At 39.6% G+C, this 26,201-nt stretch overlaps 2 protein-coding genes across 3 annotated transcripts; one reads left to right on the top strand and one right to left on the bottom strand.

Annotated features, from left to right (window-relative positions):
• Positions 1-346: 346 nt before the first annotated feature.
• On the bottom strand, positions 347-9,811 carry exosc7 (exosome component 7). Its single transcript, XM_057828335.1, has 8 exons — positions 9,650-9,811; positions 9,472-9,573; positions 8,686-8,780; positions 8,388-8,553; positions 7,782-7,852; positions 1,464-1,587; positions 1,225-1,380; positions 347-1,162 (listed from the first exon to the last, which is right to left on the bottom strand). The coding sequence occupies exons 1-8, from the start codon at positions 9,704-9,706 to the stop codon at positions 1,058-1,060; spliced, it is 876 nt and encodes a 291-aa protein (XP_057684318.1). The 5' UTR covers positions 9,707-9,811; the 3' UTR covers positions 347-1,057.
• On the top strand, positions 9,778-24,483 carry zdhhc3b (zinc finger DHHC-type palmitoyltransferase 3b). 2 transcript variants are annotated; one of them, XM_057828334.1, is made up of 7 exons: positions 9,778-10,071; positions 13,551-13,882; positions 15,810-15,934; positions 18,907-19,003; positions 19,232-19,313; positions 20,779-20,909; positions 23,910-24,483. In XM_057828334.1, exons 2-7 carry the CDS (start codon positions 13,580-13,582, stop codon positions 24,066-24,068), a joined length of 897 nt encoding a protein of 298 aa, XP_057684317.1. In that variant the 5' UTR covers positions 9,778-10,071; positions 13,551-13,579; the 3' UTR covers positions 24,069-24,483. The 2 variants fall into 2 exon arrangements, with proteins under 2 accessions (XP_057684317.1, XP_057684316.1); XM_057828333.1 differs by having other exon boundaries at positions 9,780-10,330.
• Positions 24,484-26,201: the final 1,718 nt, after the last annotated feature.

The raw sequence follows: 26,201 nt of genomic DNA on the forward strand, positions 1-26,201 counted from the left end.
TTCATGCTCGTACAGCCTCACTCCTGCTGCTTTTCATGGTCAGCAGTGCACTGCAAATTTTGCTTGTTAAACTTAACGATGAATGACAGGCATTAAAGCTTTGATCTTGACAGAGAAGCTTGGAAGCGCTAGCTTTAAAGACGCCGAATGTGTCAACCATCGTTAAGCTTGTTGAACATGTGTGCCGTGGCAACTCATTGTGCGTGTGCATGGCCGTTCGCAGCAATTATTGATATGCCAGTTTAATTAAAAAAAAAAAAAAAAACAACACAAAGAGAACAAAAATATATTTACGTTTGCGTAAAATGAAATTGTGCTGTTTTTATTGATATTGGATGGTTTTATGTTGCAGCGCTATTTGACACATTTCACATGTGCGACAGGTCTTTTTAATGTCAATTAAAAAAAAAAATAATGTGACGAAGGAAAAAGCTTTCATAATTGTTAGGTCTGTATTTTAAATTCATTTATACAGGTAAGTCAATTACATGCAATGATATTTTTTGGCCAGCAGGGTGGGCACTGCCCCCCACCTCAAACTCCGCATATGATTGTGACAGATGATGTGATTGGGATATTCCTACTTAATTACTAACTTTTTACACCCCATGGAATTCTGGGAATCCTACCATCCATCCACTCCCAATGTGAGTGATGCATTCAAAACAGTTGGAAATAATCCACACAGAGGACAGACATTATTTTTTTACATGATTAATGATATTATGCTAGTTTAATAAAAAACAAATAACAAGTAGAAAAATATATTTACGATGACGTTATTGTGCTGCTTGTATTGGTTTTATGTTGCAGCGCTATTTGACACATTTCACAAGTGCGACAGGTCTTTTTAATATCAATTCAAAAATAATGTGATGGGGAAAAAGCCGTCATAATTATTGGATAAAATTTCACCAAATACAAAAAAAGCCCCAGCTATTATAGCGGCATGTCGCTATCATAACATGAAATGGCCCATATTGCAAAAAAGATGAGCCAAGCAAACGATACATAATAATATACACATAGTACTGTACAATACAAAAAAGTCCGGTTTCTAACCAAGAAAGCCGACTTTCTGTCTCTTTGTTCCTAAACTCTCCTCCTCCTGCAGCAGCTTCACCAGAGGCGCGTGGAGGGCTTTCCCCACACGTTTACCTGTCTGGAGAATGAAAAGCACATTAGTATTTTTTAACACCCCTGCCTAACTCATTGATGACTCACTTCTGTCATTTCAAAAATGCTCTCCGGGTCCAAGCTACCTCCACCTATCTTCCTGACGCAGGTGACCGTTCCCTTGTGTGTGACAGAGATGATCAGGCTGGCCACAGAACACGCCTTCTCCTGTAGGGTGGCGTCCACCACGTGCCTGTGCCCTACCTACCGGTAATCCCCCAAAACATTGAAACGATGCTTCAAATCTATTTCACTTCGGTGTGTGTGTGTCTAGTAAGAGAGCTTGCCTTGCACAGTGTCACTATACAGGGAACATTCTCCACATTGAGCCTCATACAGTCGTAGGGATCATCCGACAACTCGATTTCCTTGCTTCCTTCTTCATCGGTTGATATGTGCACTTTGGGGATTCTGTCAGAAAAAGCACTCGATTAATCTTTCAATAATTACAGTGGGGAGAACAAGTATTTGATACGCTGCCAATGGGAAAACCCATTGGCAGCGTATCAAATACTTGTTCTACCCACTGTATAATACAAACTGAAGGGAATAGGTACCGTTCTCGCACACACCATATAATGGTTTGCATTAGTCTAACACATTCATCTAACTAGAAACTGCAATTTCGGGAGAAATTACACCTGGGAAACTTCCATTTGAAATGAATGGGAAAGTTTTTGGCAAATTTCCGCAGAACCCTAATTTTTTTCCAATTTCTGTATACAACTTTTATGCCTATATCCAAATTAGCTAGATACACTTTGAAACTTTTTTTTTTTTTTGGGGGGGGAGAATTGCCGTTTACGGGCGAACGGAAAATTTTTGGGGGCCGTATGAAAAAATTTCCTGCGTCCCGCGAAAATTCCGGTCGTGCCGATACTTGAACAGTGCCGATCGGTCAAACGGTTCAGGCTGTGCAGCGCGCGTTTTTTTTTCATTAAAAATAAATGGCAAATTTCCGGGAAATCGTAAATTTTTGCCAAATTCTGTATACAACTTTTATGCCCCTCACCGTCCCGGAATTTGTGATGCCCAAAGTATGTGATTTGGTCAAATACTGTAGGACTAGATACATTTTGAAACTTTTTTTCTTTTTCGGAAAACTGCCGTTTACGGGCGAACGGAAAATTTTTCAGGGCCGTTTGAAAAATTCCCATCGTCGCGCAAAAATTCCGGTTGTGCTGATACTTGAACGGTACCGATCGGTGCTATGGTTCGGGCTGCGCGGCGCGCCAAAAAAACGCGGAGAGGACTGCACTACTCTAACACACCTAATATAAAATAGCACACCATAGTTTAAAGAAGCAGAATAGATACACAACGCCATCTTATCACAGAAGCCCAACGCGGGCGTCACGAGCAAGATTGACACACCAACTCTGGCAATCAGGACAAAGACCAACGCGCTTTGTCCCAAAACAAGTAGCCCCGGCCCGGATAACAAAGTTGATAGCGGGCGCTTGGGACGTCAAGACCAGCGTCGGTCGCTGTGGCAACCACGTCCCATCCGCGCCCGAACCTAAACCGCCCAAAACCGGCCACAGAGGGAAGGTCCCAAAAGCAACGCCTGGACACACCTTCGGCTCGGCCTACTCCACCACGGAAAAACAGTGGACACTGAGATAACACAGATTTCGCTGCTCGGAAACATTTTCTATGCAGCTTTGTTTTGGATCCAGACTTGTTCCTCCGTTGTCATTTTTTTGCCTTGTTTTTGACCATTGTCGACGAATAAATTGTCAACCTGTTTTCGGTGAGACTTCTTCAAACTTTTGGAACATGGAGTCAGTACAAAGGGTTAACACAAGAGGTGAACGCGAGGAATTTCCGCCTTCCCGGTTGGCGCACGGGCCGTTGCCATTTCCGTGCAGCTTGGCCTGGGGGCGAATTCCAACAAAGCTAATACCGGAAAATAGAAGTCAGCCAAAATGTAGCCTACATCCCAAAGAATTTATGTCATGGATTTATGTAAAATTTATGTCACTTGTTTTTTGTTGTGCGCCCCAAAGAAGCGTGCCCCCTCCCCCATTTTTGTGTTTAAAAGCTTGTTAATATTCCCATAAACATTTGTTTTAAAGCATTCAACAGGAAGTACTGAAGCAGTGTTGAAAATTCTTATGTACTATATTAATTGAAAATGTTGAACGTTCACTATTGAACTCTGGCTTGCTGTCAGATGGGATATAGCGCCCTCTTGTGGCCTTAGTGAATACATTCATTTGACTGATGTGTAATGGCAGAAAAAAAATGTTTCAAAAAAGCCACTGTTTCCAGGAAGTGGCTTCTCTGACATTGAGGTCAGACATTTTATCAATGCCAGTACTATTTTAGCCAATCAAATGTGAGAAGCACAGATTTCCCGCCTTTCCTCGTGACGTCCTTAAATCATGTACAGTAGTACCTCGACATACAATCGCTTCGACACACTATCTTTTCGACATCCGACGTAAAATTTGACTCGCCATTTTTTTCTACATCCGACTACATGCTCGAAATACAACGACATGACACTGCTGCAGACGGATGCACGGTGGATTTTCTTGTGAGAGAAATCAACACAGGTTCCAAGCAGGTCAGTGCAGGTGGGGAAAAGAGAAAAAGGTGACACTTACCATTGAATTTAAGCTGGAAATGATAGAAAAATATGAGCGTGCCGTGAACTAGCTCAACAATATAACCTCTGACCTCCGTTCGCCAGTCTTTATAAGTTAAAATGTCCATTATTATTGTGGTAACCATTGTTGTTAATCTTACTTTAAAAAAGTCATTACAGTTACAAATTACTTTTCCCAAAAAGTAATTGCGTTAGTAACTCAGTTACCTGAAATAAGTTACTTGGCAAAGTAACTGGTGATAATTTTCATGTTTTTTTTTTCCTCAAAAAAAACAAAAAACAAAAACAAACAAAAAAATAGGTCACACAATGTGAAGTGTAATGGGTTTTTTGGGACAATTGGCCCTAGCCCAATTCTTTATCCTAGGGGTATTGCGGATATTGTGATAGCTAGATAGTAACCTTTGCTATGTGTGGAAGTCATTTAATGTTGTGAATCAACCGTTTAAGTTGTCAAAATTGCTCCCGTTATTGCATTAGTTCCCCTCATGTCTACTTTTGACATGTGTAAGTTTTAAAACTATTTCATCATTTAAAAATAGATTTAAGTCAAGATTTTGCCGATTTAGGAGCATTTTAGATAAAAAGTTACTTAGGTTCGCTAGGAAGGTTCTCTACAACAGAGCATTCCTGAGAGGTCGTCTGCTTTAAGATGGTGGCTGTTTACTAACGCATCTAGTTCTTTATTATACATGTTGCTAATGCAGCCGTGTCTGTCATTTGCATCTAGTTCTGTATATACAGTGCCTTGCAAAAGTATTTGGCCCCCTTCAATCTTGCAACCTTTCGCCACATTTCAGGCTTCAAACATAAAGATATGAAATTTAATTTTTTTGTCAAGAATCAACAACAAGTGGGACACAATCGTGAAGTGGAACAACATTTATTGGATAATTTAAACTTTTTTAACAAATAAAAAACTGAAAAGTGGGGCGTGCAATATTATTCGGCCCCTTTACTTTCAGTGCAGCAAACTCACTCCAGAAGTTCAGTGAGGATCTCTGAATGATCCAATGTTGTCCTAAATGACCGATGATGATAAATAGAATCCACCTCTGTGTAATCAAGTCTCTGTATAAATGCACCTGCTCTGTGATCGTCTCAGGGTTCTGTTTAAAGTGCAGAGAGCATTATGAAAACCAAGGAACACACCAGGCAGGTCCGAGATACTGTTGTGGAGAAGTTTAAAGCCGGATTTGGATACAAAAAGATTTCCCAAGCTTTAAACATCTCAAGGAGCACTGTGTAAGCCATCATATTGAAATGGAAGGAGCATCAGACCACTGCAAATCTACCAAGACCCGGCCGTCCTTTCAAACTTTCTTCTCAAACAAGGAGAAAACTGATCAGAGATGCAGCCAAGAGGCCCGTGATCACTCTGGATGAACTGCAGAGATCTACAGCTGAGGTGGGAGAGTCTGTCCATAGGACAACAATCAGTCGTACACTGCACAAATCTGGCCTTTATGGAAGAGTGGCAAGAAGAAAGCCATTTCTCAAAGATATCCATAAAAAGTCTCGTTTAAAGTTTGCCACAAGCCACCTGTGAGACACAGCAAACATGTGGAAGAAGGTGCTCTGGTCAGATGAAACCAAAATTGAACTTTTTGGCCACAATGCAAAACGATATGTTTGGCGTAAAAGCAACACAGCTCATCACCCTGAACACACCATCCCCACTGTCAAACATGGTGGTGGCAGCATCATGGTTTGGGCCTGCTTTTCTTCAGCAGGGACAGGGAAGATGGTTAAAATTGACGGGAAGATGGATGCAGCCAAATAAAGGAACATTCTGGAAGAAAACCTGTTGGTATCTGCACAAGACCTGAGACTGGGACGGAGATTTATCTTCCAACAGGACAATGATCCAAAACATAAAGCCAAATCTACAATGGAATGGTTCAAAAATAAACGTATCCAGGTGTTAGAATGGCCAAGTCCAAGTCCAGACCTGAATCCAATCGAGAATCTGTGGAAAGAGCTGAAGACTGCTGTTCACAAACACTCTCCATCCAACCTCACTGAGCTCGAGCTGTTTTGCAAGGAAGAATGGGCAAGAATGTCAGTCTCTCGATGTGCAAAACTAATAGAAACATATCCCAAGCGACTTGCAGCTGTAATTGGAGCAAAAGGTACAAAGTACAAAGCTACAAAGTATTAACGCAAGGGGGCCGAATAATATTGCACGCCCCACTTTTCAGTTTTTTATTTGTTAAAAAAGTTTAAATTATCCAATAAATTTTGTTCCACCTTACGATTGTGTCCCACTTGCTGTTGATTCTTGACAAAAAATTAAAATTGTATATCTTTATGTTTGAAGCCTGAAATGTGGCCAAACGTTGCAAGGTTCAAGGGGGCCGAATACTTTTGCAAGGCACTGTAAATTTGCACAATTCTGATGTAGATCAATATTTTTGCACTAGATTAAAGAGCATACGACACCAGAAAAAAAGTCTTAAATGGCATTATTATGTGAATTAGAATCATATTTTGAGACGATTCGACCATATACAACAATTTAGCAAAGCACAGATGACGAGAAATTAGTCTTTTAATCTGCCGGTTAGCCACGCCTACAATTATAGGGCTTTAGCGTCCCCAACAGGTGGATGACGTCAGCGGTAGACTAGGCTCATTGGTTTTACTATTCAGCCCATTGATGGGGAATTGTTGAGAACGAGGAAAACGAGACGAAGAGAGCTGCAAAATGTCATTGTTTCAGTCTCTCTACTCCCAATATTTTTACAGGATATTCTTTTTATCCAAGTATTTTCCCCAATAGCTATATAAATGGCTTGAGAAGGACCAGTCAGCCCGTCGAGGGGGAACTATTCACAATGAGGAAAACGCGACGAAGAGAGCGGCAAAATGTCATTGTTTCTGTCTCTTTACTTCAATATTTTTACAGGATATTCTTTTTACCCAAGTACTTTCCCCAATTGCTAAATAAATGGCATGGTCATGACAAATAACTTGTGCTAAATGGAATATAAAATAATAAAAATCCATTTATTCAAGACGACATGGCAAAATTACTCCATAATGGTCAAAACAGTCGACTTTACCTTTACTGTCACACCTGCCGAACGATATTTTATGACACCTAAATCGGACATATGTCATTTCCCTTCCCCGGCTTCGGAGAATGTAAACAGACCAGAAGGAGTGACAGCTAGCCGACATGCTAACCCGAACCGAGGGATGTTTCAAAGTCTTCAAAGTGGAAAATCACACATAACTAGCCTGGATTATTTGACATGACGACCCGGTTGTCGAGTTTCTTTGCGGATCGGCAAACCGCCCGGCGGAGAGCAATTTACAGTTCGTTCCCTGGAGGAGGGTGGCTGGAATTGTTGTGCAGCTAACGTGCTAACGGCTAACTGCTAATGAGCGTGAGGATAGCTTTTTACATGCCTATCAATGATCAAACGTAAGTAGTCCTTTATTTAAAGGAATTTTATAGTGTTTACTTTGTAATCACTGTATTCGTATTTGACATAATACAAAACAAGATGTTTACTCACTTCCTTGTAAGTCCAATGGTCCCACAGTAAATATCCACGGTGAATGGGAACCTTTTGAAACTCCAAAAAGGCGCATACGCCTAACCCGCATACAGAATGATTTTTCTGCAGCCGTTTGGCTGGCTTGATGCAAAAAATAAAAGTATTAATCCGCAAAATCAGCTGAATCCTTCGTCCTCATACACAACAGTACACTGTAGCGTGAAGAGGACGTCTTCTACCGTACACGTCACAGCGCCCTCCTCCTCAATGCGAGACCGAAGCCGGAAGTCACTCATTTTCCTGGCGCGGGATTAAAAAAACTAAATAAATATAGCGATCGCTTCCACACACATCCAAGCGGTCCATATCATTCAGGAGCATAAAATACCGCGTGTATTATGAAATAAACATGCTTTTTCGTGTCACAAGCACTTTAAAGGTTTGCATAAACTCTCTCATATAAAAAGTAGGATATATATACTTACTTGGTGCTGAAAAGAGCTGCTTTGATAGCGACTGAGATGGCGTCATACAGGTTTCCGTCACATTGAAGGAGCTGTGGAATATATACTGGGAATGTTAGTGTCGTCACATTTGTAATCTGGCATAGCAAGAAATTAGGTGGAAGTCGCACGGCGTATTATATAATGTGACAATAATTTACAGTATGTGAAGACCTTAGCGAACGGGAATCAGAATAGCAAAAGCTATTTGATGGCTAACTGTACAATAAAATGTTCCTCGGTATAGTTTCAGTGCCGAAATAGGTGTTTGTCCAGCAACATGAACATGCTTGTTGCTAAGGAGTTGTCAAAATGTTCACAGTCCATTTTATTTTTAAAGTTTCAAATTTCTTCTCACATTTGAGAATTTGCGGAGCTCCTTAAAGGGACATTGACAGAAATAAAATTAATTCAAACCCTCTGGTGCGCACCAGATAGTATGTGGTGCGCACTAGAAACTTACATTGTCTCTGTACGCAATAGAAACAATCTGGTGCGCACCAGATTGTTTAAATTTATTGTATTTCTGTCAATGTCCCTTTAGAGGCTCCGTATGAATTCAAATAGGCATAAGAAAACACAATTCACCAGTACATCCACATAGAGCACCCAGCAGTGTTCACCCTCACTGATACACAAAGTTTTCCAGTCCAAGCTGCGCTTATTGTTGAAAACTTTGTACAGTGTGTTGCTCAGCTCCGTCCCGAGCTCCTCGCCTCCACGTCCTTCAAACTCGGGGGTTGCGTTGGCTGAACTAGTAAGCACAAAAACAAACGACAAATTAAATAATGTTGTTAGGCCAAATAGTTTCAGTGATGAACTGCATCCAACATCTATTTCTATAGAATGCTTGCAGTATCATCACACTGGCATACTGTGAACTCACCAATCAACAAAGAACTCTAAATAGCCCTCATTTGGAGCCATGGGCTTTGGTTTCCCAATTTCAGCTTTAACTCCCACGAGAACTGCAGTGTGGCCCTGCAAAAACATGAAAACATATTGTCAGACATGCATCTATCTAGTGCTACAACGATTAATTGATTAAGTAGAGTATTAGATTAGAGCAAAAGATTTGAATTCAATTTTGCTGCTTGGAGTATTCCTTTAATTAAAGAGGCGTTGTAATGGTTTGTTTTGAAAGTGTTTGCATTTAGTTTTATTTGGGTGGATACATTACCCTCTCGTCTGCCTGATTTCACGTGGCTGAATCCAACTGCTCCCTGTTAAGACCAAGTTTTTATTTGAGCTAATGTTTTTTTAATGCATTCGTAATTTATAGGTATATTTAGCCGTTTTTTGTGGAAATATGTGTCCAAACCATTTGTTAAGAGCATTGTAAAAAAACAAAACAAAACAAAAAAAAAACGTTAGCTTTTCATTGCATTTAAGCAGCCGGACTTTTGCTATGTAAGTTAGCCAATTGTTCTTTTGTTGTACATAGATCCTCATTTATTTATTTTTCTAAACCGTTTGAGGCTCAACTCAGGGATATAAATTTTTTATGATCCTCATCTGATTACTCGATTTTTCGAACTAACTAGTTCATCGATTAATCGACTACTAAAATAAATAGCTGCAGCTCTACATCCATGCAATTTTTGACATGTAGATTGTGCGTCTCGTATAAAACGTTACGTATGAGAGCAGTCATAAAGAAAGACAATATTACAAGAGCAACTTTGGCAGATCCGTCAGTATTTGACACCACGTCAGTCTCAATCTCCATGTGTCTGTAGTCTTCACAGCCCCTTCCATCCACTCGCAAATCATCCTGAATGTACCATGAAGGAAAAATACTCGTAAAATTCATACTTCAATCACCAATTATTTTTTTTGTAAATACTTACGCGTATGCCATGTAAAATATACACCTTTTCAGCTTCACTAACTTGTACCGTTGCCATCGTGGGAAGGTGTGTCGCGTAAATATGACGTAGTAACGGCAGCCGCGTGTAATGAACGCTTGTTTATACACCAAGACCTCCCGGACTGTGACTACGCGACAAAAATGACTTAAATAAGCAGTCGTTTTTGAAACACCAAAACACTAGTGTGCTCAGAAATACAATACCCCAAAATATTGTTTTATTACGTCCACGTGATTCCACTTGTGTACAAAAGTGCCACCTGAAAGAACAATTTGAGGGCACAATCTTTTTTTTTTTTTTTTGTACATCCACATGACTCCATCGGTATCACATACTTCCTGGTTGGCCCTTATTGTCCCAAGAACTGTGGAGGATTCCGGACTCGTCAGGGAAGTACCGAGGTAGCTCAGACGGAAAGGAGCGCTTTCCAGCCAATACTAATTTACGAATTAGTGAATTAACACCTCGCCGAAAGTGCAAGTGAAAGTGTGACCGCAGCTGTGTGGACAGCAGCCGCAGCCCGGTGATGTTAGCCGGGTCTACGCTAACATAACCCGGGGAGCGGCGAAGCGAACGCGAGCCTTTTCACTTAAAGTGACTTCAATTCGAAAGAGTAGAAACAGCTAAATGACCATTTCGCCAAAGTGCCAGGAGAGTGAGGTAAGATGAAACTGGGAAATGGATAGTTTAAGAAATGTAAAGTCAGTGTGCTGAATTTATGTGCGTTTTGCTCCCGGAGCATATTCGTTTGAAAGTGCAAGTATACCTCTCCCACCTTGTCGTTATGTTTATTAGCCTAAGAAATATGTTTATTAGCCTAAGAAATAAGACGTATATAACTTCTTATTTAAATGTGTCCATGATGTCCAGATATTTTTTTTTATCAACCAGTAAGTCAAAACAAGTGAAAGAATGTGTCTTAAACGCAGCCCCGTTGAAGGACAAATTAGGATTGAATAACTAAAATAGGGCTGGGTGATCTGAAAAGATAAACAAACATTTCTTTTCCCCAGCATGTCGTCTGGATTATTATCGTGAGTTTTTTTTAAAAGAGCATTTTATGTGTTTGAACTAATAGTTAAAGCAACACTAGCTAACTTTTCAACCTTTATAAAATATTTTCTATGGCTGTCAAACGATTAAAATTTTTAATCGAGTTAATTACAGCTTAAAAAGTTATTAATCGTAATTAATCGCAATTCAAACCATCTATAAAATATACCATATTTTTCTGTAAATTATTGTTGGAATGTAAAGATAAGACAAAAGACGGATATATACATTCAACTAGAGCTGAAACGAGTACTCGAGCAACTCGAGTAACTCGAGTTTAAAAACTGATCCGAGTAATTTTATTCACCTCGAGTAATCGTTTATTTTGACAGCTCTTAGCATCACGTTTTGCTTGGACTACTTTTAATGCGGGACAACGCGCTGTCACGTGCGGAGAGGAAGAAGAGAAAAAAAAAAACTTACTGCAGCCGACAGCTGCCACAAACGACGCCGACGTTGCTAAATACTAGCCCGCACGATGCTACGTAGGTACAGGTAGCGTCTGATGCGTCTCATAGAGATCACATGTATGTTGAACTAGATGCGAAATGACAGACTCGTCCGCGTCAGGGCAGCGTTAGTAAACAGCCGCCATCTTAAAGCAGTAGAACGCTAAGCGCTAATAAAGAGCGCTAAGCGCTAATAAATAAGATTAACGTTACTGTCGCTACTAGCTCACGTAACGTTAGCCCTGCGGAGGGCTAGGTTTCAATTAATTACGACCACTGTCGATGCGTGGCTAACCTGTCTTACATACAGGCTTTAACATAACATAGCATTGTGGAGTGATGTGGGTGTAAAATAAAAACTTAATCATGCTAACTATCGATTTTAGCTCAGTAGTCATTGCTGGATAAAACACCAAGTAGCACTGGTCCCTAATGTGCTCCAATACAGCCTGTATCATACATTTATTTTGAACACTGCAAAAACTCAAAATCCTATCAGGACTTACAGTTTAGACTAACTTAAAACTTAACTAGAACTTAAAAATGGCTTGACACAAAGAGAAAGTCAATTGAAACTAGGGCTGCAGCTATCGAATATTTTAGTAATCGACTGAAAATTCTATCGATTAATCGAGTAATCGGATAAAACAAATATATTTTAAGGTGAAGAGCAATTATAAATATACATGTAAAAACAAGACATTTCATCTAATCTTGAACGATTTTCAGTCAATCAATGTCTTTATTTTTGATGTATATTGTTGAAAACAGCCAACAATTGCATCTCAGATGTAACTAGAATTTAAAAAAAAAAGACTAACTCACTGGTTTCACTCAAAAAACTTTTAGATCTTATTAGAAAAACATATATATATATTACCTAAAAATGCCATTACGCTTGATAACACACATCACTTAAAAGTTAGGATTTTTTCCCACGTGTTTCAGTTGAATTGCTGCTGGAATCACTCGGTTTATTCACAAACGGGTCACGAATCCACTCCTTCGCAGTTCGTGGGTCTTCGAGGTTGTAGGCTCATCTTCTGGCTCGTCTGGTGCCCTTTTCGCCGTAAAAAATATCTCCAAAGACGTCTGTTTTCCAGTCATCTTTGCTCGTGTGGGGGCTAATTATTTTCAAGAACAAATGTGCTGAGCCCGCGGCCTTCTAATACATTATTATCGAGGACAAGCGCCCATAGATATATTATATACACAAAACAAGATGTACTGCTAGCAGTCCAATCAATGGATTTCTATGACAACATTCTAATCTATCCTGTAGTATTATATCTAGAGTAGACAGGGATATTGGTGTGTTAAGCAGGGGCACAGGGTTAATTCGGCCAGAATGCGGTCATAAATAAATTATTTTTTCTGTGCAGCCTGGTAGCAAATACGCCACGGACCTGTACCGGTCCTTAGCCTGGCAGATGAGGACCCCTTGTCTAAGGGGAGGGGTGGGTGAGGATTAAGACACTCAGGGCCCTATTTTTGGATGCTGACTAAATCTTGGCAAAGTGGCATTTTTGACCAGGTTTTGGACTGGTTAGTCCCCAATTTACAGGCTTTATTCCAATTCTTTCAACTGCTAGTCCTCTATCTGATTGTCTTCTTCTTCGGTTGCTTCGGGCAAATCATATCACATTTTGTAATTGTCAATGATTGTCAATGATACTGATGATGATGACAATAAAATTCCATTCCATTCCAAGGACAAACGGGTTTGCTCAGTGTATGGTTGACTCTCACTTGGTATGAGGAAGTACAACAGATCTAAGGGTAACGTGCACTGCGTTAACATTTATAGGGCTGCAGCTATCGATTATTTTAGTAGTCGATTAATCGATGAACTGGTTAGTTCGATTAATCGAGTAATCTGATAAGGAACATAAAAAAAATGAAATACCTGAGCTGAGCCTCAAACTGTATAAAAAAAAAATAAAGATCTATGTACAACGAAAGAACAGTTGGCTAACCCAACTTACATAGCAATAGTCCGCTAGCTTAAATGCTATAAAACGCTAACGTTTTTTTTCTTTTACAATCCTTTTTTGGCACATATTTCCTCAGAAAACAGCTAAATATTCCTATATACTAAATTACGAATGCATTAAAAAAAAACATTAGCTCAAACTAAAACTTAGCTTCTGTTGGTCTTAACATGGAGCAGCTGGATTCAGCTATGTGAAGTGAGGCAGACTACAGGGCAGTGTATCCACCCAAATCATTAAAACTCAATACAAACATTTTCAAAATAAACCATTACAACGTCACTATAATTGTCCATTCTGTGCATACCTATATGGGCACATATTTGACCATTTGTGTTGCCATGAAGACATTTGTGAGATCTGAATTGTTCGCATTTTGCCTTTCAGGATGCGGTTAAAGCCTCGGCCGGTGTAGAATGAAGAGCCCGGCTCGCAGCACCAGGGACATCGAGCGTCAGGCTGGCTACCTGAGGCCGGAGCACTGTGCCCCTCCCCCGCCTCGCGGCGCCTCCGACACCATGTGGTTCATCCGCGACGGCTGCGGAATCGTGTGCGCCGTCATCACGTGGTTGCTGGTCTTTTACGCCGAGTTCGTGGTGATGTTCGTGATGCTGTGGCCCGCTAAGAACGTGGCCTACAGCCTCTTCAACGGTGTGCTATTCAACAGCTTGGCCTTTCTCGCCCTGGCTTCGCACGCCAGAGCCATGTGCACTGACCCAGTGAGTTGAAGACGTCGTTTCGTATTAAAACCTGAACAAATCGTATTACCGTAATTTTCACACTATAAGACGCACCTGACTATAAGCCGCTACCCACCAAATTTGACACCAAAACTACATTTGTTCATAGATAAGCCGCACCGCACTATAAGCCGCGACTATCCTCACTGTATTATGGGATATTTACACCAAAAGATATTAACCGGTAACACTTTATTTGACAGCGGCATCATACGACTGTCATAAGACCATATGAACCACCATGAAGCTTTGAACCAATTGGCTACAAAGCTTCATTGCTTCAAGAAGCTTCATTTGGCCATCACTGCTCCCTTTAGGGAGACAGTCAACCTCTGCTGCCACCTGCTGTCAACACTGTTGTTGTCCAGCATGCCTCATAGCATGCATTGCAGCGCTACAGATGTAAATAACAATCAGTATTCATGTTGTGTGCTAATTATTTCCTCAGTTATTGTTCCAGTTGTTTCATTACTTGCTAGTTATGGTATTTGGTCACATTTTATTTGACAGTGGCGCAATAAGATTGTTATTAGACAATTATAATTATGACACGACACTGTCATGAGCATCAAAGAATGTTTATAACAGATGTCATTTAGTGTCATGTGGCAAATTATCTCACTTTTTAATGGATGTAAAAGTCCGAGCTGGACATAAATGGAGTTAGTAACAAAATTTGCCAGATGACACATAATGACGTCTGTCATAAGCATTTAGTAATGCCCATGATAGTGTCATGTCATAATTTTGATGGTTTTATGACAGTCTTATGACACCACTGTGAAATAAAGCGTTACCTATTAACCAAAATAAATCAACAAAAAGCCGCACGGGACTGTAGGCCACAGGATTCAAAATGAGGAAAAAAGTAGCGGCTTACAGTGCGAAAATTATGGTAATTATTTCCTCAGTTACTGTTTGAGTTGTTTCATTAATTGATAGTTATGGTATTTGGTAACACTTTATTTGACAGTGGAGCAATAAGACTGTTATTAGACAATTATTATTATGACAAGTAGGGCTGCAGCTATCGAATATTTTAGTAGTCGATTAATCGATGGTCTACTTAGTTCGAATAATCGAGTAATTGGATAAGGTACATGAAAAATTAAAAATACCTGAGCTGAGCCTCAAACGGTATAATTTTAAAAAAAGATCTATGTACAACAAAAGAAAAACTTGCCAACTTACATAGAAAAAGTCCGCTAGAGCTAAAGTTTTTTTTTTTTTTTTTTTTTTTACAATGCTCTTAACAAATGGTTCAGACACATATTCCCACAAAAAAAAATGGCTAAATATACTTATAAACCATTAGCTCAAACAAAAACTTAGCTTACGTTGGTCTTAACAGGGAGCAGTTGGATTCAGCCATGTGAAAAAAGGCAGACCAGACGGCAGTGTATCCACCTTCATCAATAAAACTAATTGCAAACACTTTCAAAACAAACCATTAAAACGCCACTTTAATTAAACGAATACTCGAAGCAACAAAATTAAATTCGAATATTTTTTTGTCATCGATTACTCGAGTTAATCGATTAATCGTTGCAGCACTAATGACAAGACACCGTCATGAGCATTCATTTCATTTCGTGTTATCCGGCAAATGATCTAATTTTTTAATGGATGTAAAAGATCTGAGCTGGACATCAATGGAATTAGTGACATAATTTGCCGGATGACACTTAATGACATCTCTCACAAGCATTCAGTAATGCCCATTATAGTCTCATGTCATAATTATGACGATCTTATGAAGCCGCTGTCAAACAAAGTGTTACCTGTTCATTTTAACCCAATTAAATCAATAAATAAGCCGCACTGGACTATAAGCCGCAGGAATCAAGATGAAGGGAAAAAGTAGCGGCTTATAGTCTGAAAAATACGGTACTTTTTCTTTCAACAGGGAGCTGTGCCTAAAGGAAACGCCACCAAAGAATTCATTGAAAGCCTCCAACTCAAACCGGGACAGGTGGTCTACAAGTGTCCTAAATGCTGTAGCATCAAGCCTGACAGAGCTCACCACTGCAGGTACAGGGCTGCATGCACGGGGACATAAATGATAAATTACAGCTCAAACCTTCCAGTAAAAAAGGCCTGATATAATGTGACTTCCTCTCTTGGGACCACTGTCCTCATTACGCACCACAATTTTTCAGCTCGTTTTGATTTTACGGCCACTGTTTCACATTCCCTGTAAACCTTCCTAGCTTGATAACATACATCTGTGGCATCATGGTCTACTAATCAGGATCCAAGCATGAAAAGTGGACAAATAATAGAGCAGTTCCAAAAAATCGATTATTACATGCATCGCGATTCGTCACGTGACGATTCGATTACTATTCATAAAGGTTCGAAAACGATGATTTTTCCCTCCTAACTTTATGACAGACACTCGTAGCGGAACGAAATTCAAGACATGTCTGCCCCCCGGACACCGTTAATGGACACACGCACACCATTATGATGGATGCTCCCTGTCAAGTTAAAAAATAGATCCTTAGGTAGACATTGTAAAATTACCCAAAAATAAGGAGAGAAGACACTCAGTTTTCTTGGCCAAGGAGAGCAAAAGAGTGACTAGTGACAGTCACCAAAATTGATCTAAAGGAAAAAATCCTCCTTGGTATTTTATTTAGGGGTTTGTCCTAAAAAATGGATGCCGCCCTGAGGGAGGGGGAGAGCAAGCTGGAGACACCCATGTGGTTTTCGATTGGATATGTGTGTGCATGTAGGTGGAACTAAGTAAATACACGTGTGTAAGCAAGAGCTCATGTAAACAATCATGTAAACAGTCAAAACAATCATGTAAACAGTCAAAATGACCCAGACACTTCAGTTATGCAACGCTGCGGCCATGGAAGATGTCCTCGGATGGAAAATTGTCCTCGAAGGTCCAGACGAAAGTCCAGACGCCAGGTGCTGAAGATGCCTCGGAAGGTCTAGTTACGCAATGATGCGGCCCTGAAGCAAGGCAGTTGTCATCCCGACCCTCTTTTACTCTTTGTAACACTTAAGCATTATACTACAACCTGGTATAGCAAGCAATAATCATTTACTGGTTATATTGGTAAGAAAAATATGGCAATATGTATTATTTATGGTATATATGAGCACAAGCAAATATTCAATCAATCAATCAAGCAAATATTTAATCAATCAAACCTCGATAATTATCTCAACACTCCCGGTTACTGGGAGAGAATTTACTGCTTTTTAAAAGACTGAAAAATAAATTTGTATGAGACAGGCAGAAACAGAAGGGTCGCGCCTTTGTTTGCAAGTTATTTTTTAGAGCGAGAGGGGAAGAGAGATAGTTCGTTGCTACTTGTCTTTCAGACATTCAGCAGTAGTTTTTAGGCATTTCAATTGAAAAATGTCCTGAGTGTGCGTCTAAAGGACGTGAGTACACGAACCCTCTTGTACTGTTTAGCCTTTATTGTTGTTGTTTTTGAGATGTTAATAGTTAGCGCTGAGCACTAAGCTAATTAGCTAATTCGCTAACGTGTATTTCATATGCAGAACGTGTAAAACCATGATTAAGTACAGCGGTAACGCTACAAACATGCGAAATAGTACAGAAATCTGTTGTTGCAAGTGCTCCCTGGGAGCCGACAGGCATGTGTGCGCGTGGGTGGGCAGGGAGAGAAGAAAGTGTGCGCGCTGTAATGAGTGCGTGTGGTGATGTCGGAGGCTGCCGGACTTTTTTATGTGCTCGGCATTAAACGCCACAAGTTAAAAGTAGGGCTGTGAAAATTATCGCGTTAACGGGCGGTAATTAATTTTTTAAAATAATCACGTTAAAATATTTGACGCAATTAACGCACATGCAAACAGATTAAAATGACAGTATAGTGTAATGTCCGCTTGTTACTTGTTTTTTGGTGTTTGGCACCCTCTGCTGGCGCTTGGGTCCAATTGATTTTATGGGTTAGCACCATGAGTGGGCATGGTGTAATTACAATGACATCAACAATGGCGAGCTACTAGTTTATTTTTTTGATTGAAAATTTTACAAATTTTAATAAAACAAAAACATGAAGAGGGGTTTAATATAACATTTCTGTAACTTGTACTGACATTTATCTTTTAAGAACTACAGGTCTTTCTATCCATGGATCGCTTTAAGAGAATGTTAATAATGTTAATGCCATCTTGTTGATTTGTATGTTGAATGTATATATCCGTCTTGTGTCTTATCTTTCCATTCCAACAATAATTTACAGAAAAATAAGGCATATTTTATAGATGGTTTGAATTGTGATTAATTATGATTGATTAATTTTTAAGCTGTAATTTACTCGATTAAAAATTTTAATCGTTTGACAGCCCTAGTTAAAAGTGATCAAGAGCAGTTGTGATTTCCACCTGTCACTCCAAGAGGCGGGGCTAAATGGCACATTAAAAGACTAATTCCTCATCATCTGCACTTTGCCAAATTGTTGTATGTCGTCAAATCGTTTCAAAATATCATTCTAATTCACATAATGCTATTTAAGATTTTTTTATGCTGTTGCAGGCACTTTAATACTCTTTTGAAAGTGCAATTTCAGCAAGCCTTTGTTTTGCATTTCCTGATCCATCGACTCAATTATTTGAAATAATTGATAGATTAATCGATTACCTAAACTGCATGAACTTTGTTACTGGCAAAAGCATGACTATGCTACCTGTTTACAAGGTTTTAATTGCAATCGATCAGTCACTATTTTACTTTAATGGAGGGCTGTCCTTGTCTCAATTCAATAGTAAAAATGAATATTTGTCATCCTTTATATCAAAACGTTTGAGCCGTATCCAACGTCATATTGGTCAAACAGTTGAATTATTTATTTACTGTGTTGAGTGGATTATGTTGGAAATGCTTCCCCCTTCAGGGATATAAATTTCACTTTATTACATAATACATATTGAAGTTTTTGTCTCAAGTAATACACCTCAAGTATTAAATATTTGACAACTTGTCATTATGAGGGTACATTTCTTATTCTTGTGTGCAGTGTGTGCAAACGCTGCATCAAAAAGATGGACCACCACTGTCCTTGGGTCAACAATTGCGTCGGCGAGAACAATCAGAAGTACTTTGTGCTGTTCACGGTCAGTCTCTCCAAATCTTATTATTCTACCTATTAAGCAAGTATGATCATTCATTCAAATTTCAATTAACAAGGTTCACATAGTTACCGATTAGTAACTGTGCCCGGTTCCAGTACACACTCAGTTAGCATGTGAATTAGGACTCATGTTTTTTTTTTAGTTTTAATATCCTGACTTTCAAACATGCTTTGACAATTAACCTGATCAAATTTTTGTTGGAATTTTTAGATGTACATAGCGTTAATCTCATTCCACGCGCTGGCCATGGTGGGCTTCCATTTTGTATTTTGCTTGGAAGAAGATTGGACAAGTAAGTAATGGCTTAATTCCCAACGTCTTGATTGGAAATTTCTATTTAGAATGGGTCAGTGCGCAGGATTTCACAAAAGTGAATCCATTCTTAGAGTTCAGGGGTGTAACGGTACACAAAAATCTCGGTTCGGTACGTACCTCGGTTTTGAGGTCACGGTTCGGTTCATTTTCGGTACAGTAAGAAAACAAATACAAAATATAAATGTGCTAGTTGTTTATTACACACCTTTCAACAATAGGAACATTAGCCTATACAAAGCTAGAATTCTGCTCAAAAAGTAGCAGGTATTTAAAGATAATCCAACAACAATTTGCCTTTCAGACCCCGCGTATTGGTCAGCGCTCTTTCTGAAAGAAAGAAGGAAAAAAGAAGTCCTGTGCAAAAGAGAAAATCAATCCCAATGACAAAGATTTTAACATGTATTTTACAAATGAAATGCCTCAATGAATCATTTCTTTCCTTATGAACGGTTTTCAAAAGCTTTATTGGTGGATTTTCTCAAGTTAAAGCGCCACACAGAAATTTAATAAATTTAATTGTGTAAGAAGGATCTGTGTATTATTCTTATTATTTAATTACAGGTGTTTTAGCTCATTTCAATTTATTTCATTTCAATGGGCTATTATTTATTTTATTATGTGTTTATATTTTAGAAATGTGATGTAGTATTCATTTATATTGTATAACTTTAGTTCCTATGTGAATATTAGTTCCTACTTGTTTGTTGTGGTAGGAGGGTTTTGTATGGAACATGGGGCCGTGTTGGTTATTATTATAGCAGAGAAGACAGCAGTAAATCAACAAAGACAAGTCAACTGTGCCCCGATCTACCACTCAAGAGATCTGATGGACTCCAGAAGTGAGTTACGATTGCATATTAGTTTGAAAATCAACCGGATCCACCGTATTTTTACACGAGTGACTTCCGGTCTGCCCAATCCTAGCTACCGGTAGTAGCATTGACGCAGGAGGGTCGCGTCTCGCGTCAAATAATAAACTCTGCCGTTCTTTTCGTGTGCGTCGCGTTGAGCCGCTTCTGGGACGTGTCTAACACGCTGCCGGACTTCGACTGGTGTGCATTGGCTGATTGACTTTAACTCCCGCCTTTCACTGCGTTCTCGCGGCGGCCACGTTGTCGTGCCGTTGACGTTTCTGGGTTATAATGTCCTACCGTGTTGGTCTTCATTATTATAGTAGAGAAGACGGAGTAAATATAATCCACACAAAGAAACTGTAAACCGATCGACTCACAGCCTCGAAAAGTAAGGGTTACATTACATCAGAAACTCGTTTGGCAAGCATCCGTGCCGAACCAAGCGCCACGTCCCGAAACTGTTCAATACAAATGCATGTACCGTTACACCCTTAGTTAATAGTGTTATGTACAGTAATTGTACAATACTGGAGAAAAGACACCAGGCTAAATTGTAATAAATTTACAGTTCTTATTTTTTTCCTCAAGAGTGCAGCGCCTTCTCTGCACCAGCAACGGTCATCCTCCTCATTCTCCTGTGCTTCGAGGGGCTTCTGTTTTTAATTTTCACCGCAGTCATGTTCGGGACACAGGTGCACTCCATCTGCACCGATGAGACAGTAAGCAGCGACGTTTTGAATTTTGCGACTAATAACACTTGAACAGAGCAGTGTTGGATTGTCCCGATCGCATATTTTTGCACCCAAGTCCGAGTTACCTGATTTTGAGAATCTGCGTGCATGGACTTCATGATTTATTTACGGAGCACGGGGCCGATAAATCAGGTGTTGGATCACTGCATGCGTTGACTCTGCGACCGACTGCGAATAACTGAAGCGGACTGTAGGGCAGCCCCCAACTTAAAGGCGTTGCGCAGTGAAGATGGAATCCGACCCGTCAATCATTATGAAGTCTATGCTGCTGGTTCCCGATCCGATACCGAAAAAAAAGTTTTTATGAGTTAAAATATTTTGATATTAAAGGGATCCTCTATTTTTAAGACAAGTAATTCTTAAAAGATAAATGTTAGTGTGAGTTATAATAATTTGATCTTAAAACCCCTCTTAATGTTTTTGTTTAAATCAAGTTTGTAAAATTATTTTAAGTGATAGGTCGCCATTCTTGTTACGTCGCAGTGCGTGACGTCACCGGGCCCGTTGCGGAAATTCCAGCGTGTCACTCGTTAGCTTTCCCAACATGTCGTCGGTTCTACCCTTCCTATTTGAACCAGATCTGAAAAGTAAGGAGCAGGACAGCACTGTCGATCGTTCACAAGACGAGCTTCAGGGAAAAAGGCGTGCAGCAAATACCTGATAAGACAAAAGTTGGGCAAAAGTCTCAATGACAACAGAGCGAGCGAGCGTATGCTGTTGGGAACTCCGGTTTTATTAGCAGATATTCAAGGTAAGCATATTGCGTTTTCAAACTTATCCCAATATAATTATGTAGATTGTTAGCATCCAGAGCTGTTGTGTGCTTTACATACAGTACAGACCAAAGAGCACACCTTATGTAAGCCATGTCTTGTACATTGTAACGCATGGTAGCTAGGATACGTGTATAAAAGTACCAAAAAGGGAGAAGCTTCCACTTATGCACATTTATTCACAAAAAATAATATTTCCACCTTGACTCGGGAGCTCAGCAGTGCGCAAACACGCGTTCCCTGACGAACTCCAACATTGTTGTAAGGTCCACGTCAGAGTCACTGTGGTCACTGTAGCGTGCCATAGTGCTTTAATTATTTAGTATGATTTGGGGGAAACTCCCACGAAGAATAGTCAACAAAAAAGATGGCAATAGTAATCCAAATCCGCGTTTTTTACTCACTCGAAGATCCAGGAATTAGACCGATCCCATGGCAATGTCGCAGCCGCGATCAAGCGGTCGATTCCACAAAATAGACTGATCCGAAAAGCCGCTGTGCGACCGACGAATCAAAAAAATGGACAGATCCGAAACCAATATTGCAGACGCGGTGGGACCGTCGGATCCAGAAAATAGACGGATCCCTTACTTGACTGAGGATCCAGGAAAAATGTTCGGGCGCCAGTTGTAACGCGTGGTGGGTAGGATACGTGCATACAGGGACCAAAAAGGGGGTGAAGCTTCCATTTATGCACATTTATTCACTAAAAATAATAATTCCACCTTGACCACTCACTTCACTCCCCTTGTTTCCATTTAACTGGAAATTGCATCCAAAAGCAGCACATCGTGGAATTTTACTTCGCGAGTTTAGGCAGCAATCAGCAATTGTTGAACACGCTACACATTTGGAAAGATCCCAGTGACGTCATCACTGCAAGCCCGCAAACCATGGCGCCAACTAACGGTCAAAATATGGACTAAATATTATAAAATATAACAATTGATTTAACATTTTATGTGTTTCTAACAAAATATTTTAGTTAAGGCTGTCAAAATTATCGCATTAACGTGCGGTAATTAATTTTTTAAATTAATCACTTTAAAATATTTGACACAATTAACGCACATGTCCCGCTCAGACAGTATTCTGGCTTTTGGTAAGTTTTACAGCAAGGCTTTTTGTGCTGTCTAACAGCGAACTCTTGTGGTCGCTTTGCGACATGGTTTATTGTTTTCTTGCCAGTTCAATATGGCTGCACGACGTCTCGGGCTGATGCCTACGTTGTAATGTTGTGCTTATATGATCCTTGGACAAGATTTGTCCGTAAGTATGGTTGTTGCAAAGAATGTACATATTATGTTAGTAAGAGAAATGTTATATTTTTTGTATGAGACGCTTTTTGTTTATGTTTAGTGAACCTGTATAGCGTGCTAAGCTAATGTTGTTGCTAATGCAATGCTTGTGTACTTTTTTTTTTGTAGTTTTACGACGGTCTAAAGAGGACAATGGTTTGAGGCCATTTTATTGATAAATCAGATGAAAAAGGAAGAAGTCTGATTATTAAGGCGTCGTTCACTAGCTGTCTAGCTTTGGAAAAAGTAGACGCTTCAGAGTGAGGACAGCATAGACAGTTTTAAATGACAGTAGAGTGAAATGCCCACTACAGTCCTTATGTACCGTATGTTGAATGTATATATCCATCTTTTGTCTTATCTTTCCATTCGAACAATTTATTTTACAGAATATATATATAATTTACAGAAAAATATGGCATATTTTATAGATGGTTTGAATTAATTGCGATTAATTACGATTAATTAATTTTTAAGCTGTAATTAACTCGATTAAAAATTTTAATCATTTGACAGCCCTAATTTTAGTACAAGAAAACAATTGTGGTTTATTAGCGCCTACATGTATTGAAGTTAGAGGATCACTTTAAAACCTCTGTTGATATTTTTGTTTTTATACAATTTGTAAAATGAGTTCAACTAGTTGGTCCCCATTGTTGATGACGTCGCAGAGCGGTGACGTCACTGCATTACGCTGCTGGGCTTCCAGGGAATGACTCTAGTGACATAAATATGTCATCTGTTCTCTAAAAATCTATTATCATATGATCGGATCGGGACATCCCTAGTGCAGTGTAAATCCTGCTTTAGATACTTGTTGCGTTTACATCGTGTTCTCATAATGCTGTTTAAATCCAATTTCAGTTGTGTTTCTAAAGAAACTTATTTCCTTACAGGGTATCGAGCAGCTGAAAAAGGAGGAGAGAAAATGGCTGAAAAAGTCAAAATGGATGAATATGAAGGTCGTATTCGGTCACCCGTTCTCTGTGGCCTGGTTCAACCCGTTAGCGACGCCCGATCATGGCAAGGCAGACGTATACCAATACATAGTGTGACCCCAAAAACGACGCATTCCTCCAATAACGGATGTCAAATAAACCACAATTTATTCAACTCCTCTTCACGATGTTGCGTCCCTCTTGCTACGGATTTCCACAAATGTGGGGCACGGGGAAAAAAAAAATACAAACACTGCTCAACTTAAAACTGTATGAATTGACGTTCTTATGTGTGATGGTAACCGTTGTCACAACGTGCACTATAAATCCAGGACTGTCTTCCTGTACAGCTTGGTTTTCTGCAGTAATTTCAACTGACCACTGGTGGAATCGCCTTAGGATATTGGAAAGAGGCATCATAGATGTCATTTTGTATTGTCTTAATATGTGAAACAATGGACCATGAACGTTCAAATTATGCTATCATGACAATATACTGTAAGGGTGAATATTAAAATCCTGTATTTCCTCATATGGTGGTCGGGGGAGTGGGTGTTTACTCAACCGCAGAAACTTATGGCATTTAACGGGTGCTTTTATTTTTTTCAAAATATACAGTATATTTTTATTTGAAATATTTTTCCATTATTAGCTATCACAGGAATACTTTTAATAGCATATAGCGCTCCATTGTAATTCATTCTTCGCAATCTTGCGTATTTTAATGTGATTCTTTTTGTTTGAATCGTATTTCTATCGTGATGCCTTTGCGGCGGGAAAAGGAGAGCCACAAAAGCCGATAAAGTTAGAAGTAAAAATTTGGCAAATTTTGAAAAGTTACACATGCATGTAGTAGCTTTTTCTTAGGAAAGTCAATATTACTTAAAGCAACACTAGGTAACTTTTCAACCTTTACAAAATATCTGTGATATGCGGTGTATCACAAAAGTGAGTACACCCCTCACATTTCTGCAGATATTTAAGCATATCTTTTCATGGGACAACACTGACCAAATTGACACAATGAAAAGTAGTCTGTGTGCAGCTTATATAATTGTTATTTTCCCTTCAAAATAACTCAAAATATAGCCATTCATATCTAAACCCTTAGCAACAAATGTGAGTACACCGCAGAGAAACTACGTACATACCTAAATGTCCAAATTGAGTACTGCTTGTCATTTTCCCTCCAAAATGTCATGCGACTCGTTACAGGAGTGCTTCAGAGATTGAAGAGTTGGGGGGTCAGCCTGTTAGTGCTCAGACCATACGCAGCACTCTACATCAAATTGGTGTGCATGGCTATCACCCCAGGAGGAAGCTTCTTCTGAAGACGGTACACAAGAATTTGCTGAAGACGTCAACAAAGCACACGGATTACTGGAACCATGTTCTATGGTCTGATGAGACGGGCGAGCTTTCTTGTGTACCGTCTTCAGAAGAGGCTTCCTCCTGGGGTGACAGCCATGCACACCAATTTGATGTATGGTCTGAGCACTAACAGGCTGACCCCCGCACCTCTTCAGTCTCTGCAGCAATTCTGACAGCACTCCGCTAACGAGTCACATGACATCTTGGAAGGAAAATGACAAGCAGTACTCAATTTGGACAAATAGGGATGTACGTAGTTTCTTTGTGGTGTACTCTTGTAGCCAGGGGTTTAGATATTAATGGTTGTTTTGACTTATTTTGAGGGGAAAATAAATTAACTCTTATTTTATAAGCTGCACACAGACTACTTTTCATTGTGTCAAAGTGTCATTTTGTCCGTATTGTGCCAAGAAAAGATATTTTTAAATATCTGCAGAAATGCGAGGGGTGCACTCACTTTTGCGATACACTGTATATTGACTGACAACTAGTTGAATGACACCGTCTTATATCTTGATTGGGTCTGTATCGCTTTCACCGGCACTAATTAACTCGGAGGAGGGTGGCAGGAACCCTGTCGCACAAAACAAAACAAAAAAAAACTACAAATGTGCTGACCCTAACCAGAATAAAAATTGGCCTAGCTTTCACTCGCCAACCGAACTTGTCAGCGCTGATGAGTTTAGGTTGGGGTGGTTAGCCAAACTAAGCCACACTGTTGCTAATATGCTATTGTTTAGTCTTCCTTAAGGCAAAACAGTTCCGCTTTTGTCCACCGGCGTCGATATAATCAACTAAAACTGAAAAGTTACCAAGTGTGCCTTTCATGCTAACAAACAAATGCTAAATAAATGACTATTTAAATGGGCTTAATGAGTA

Source organism: Corythoichthys intestinalis, chromosome 22, assembly GCF_030265065.1.
Source record: "Corythoichthys intestinalis isolate RoL2023-P3 chromosome 22, ASM3026506v1, whole genome shotgun sequence".
In the NCBI taxonomy this organism is placed as follows: Eukaryota; Metazoa; Chordata; class Actinopteri; order Syngnathiformes; family Syngnathidae; genus Corythoichthys; species Corythoichthys intestinalis.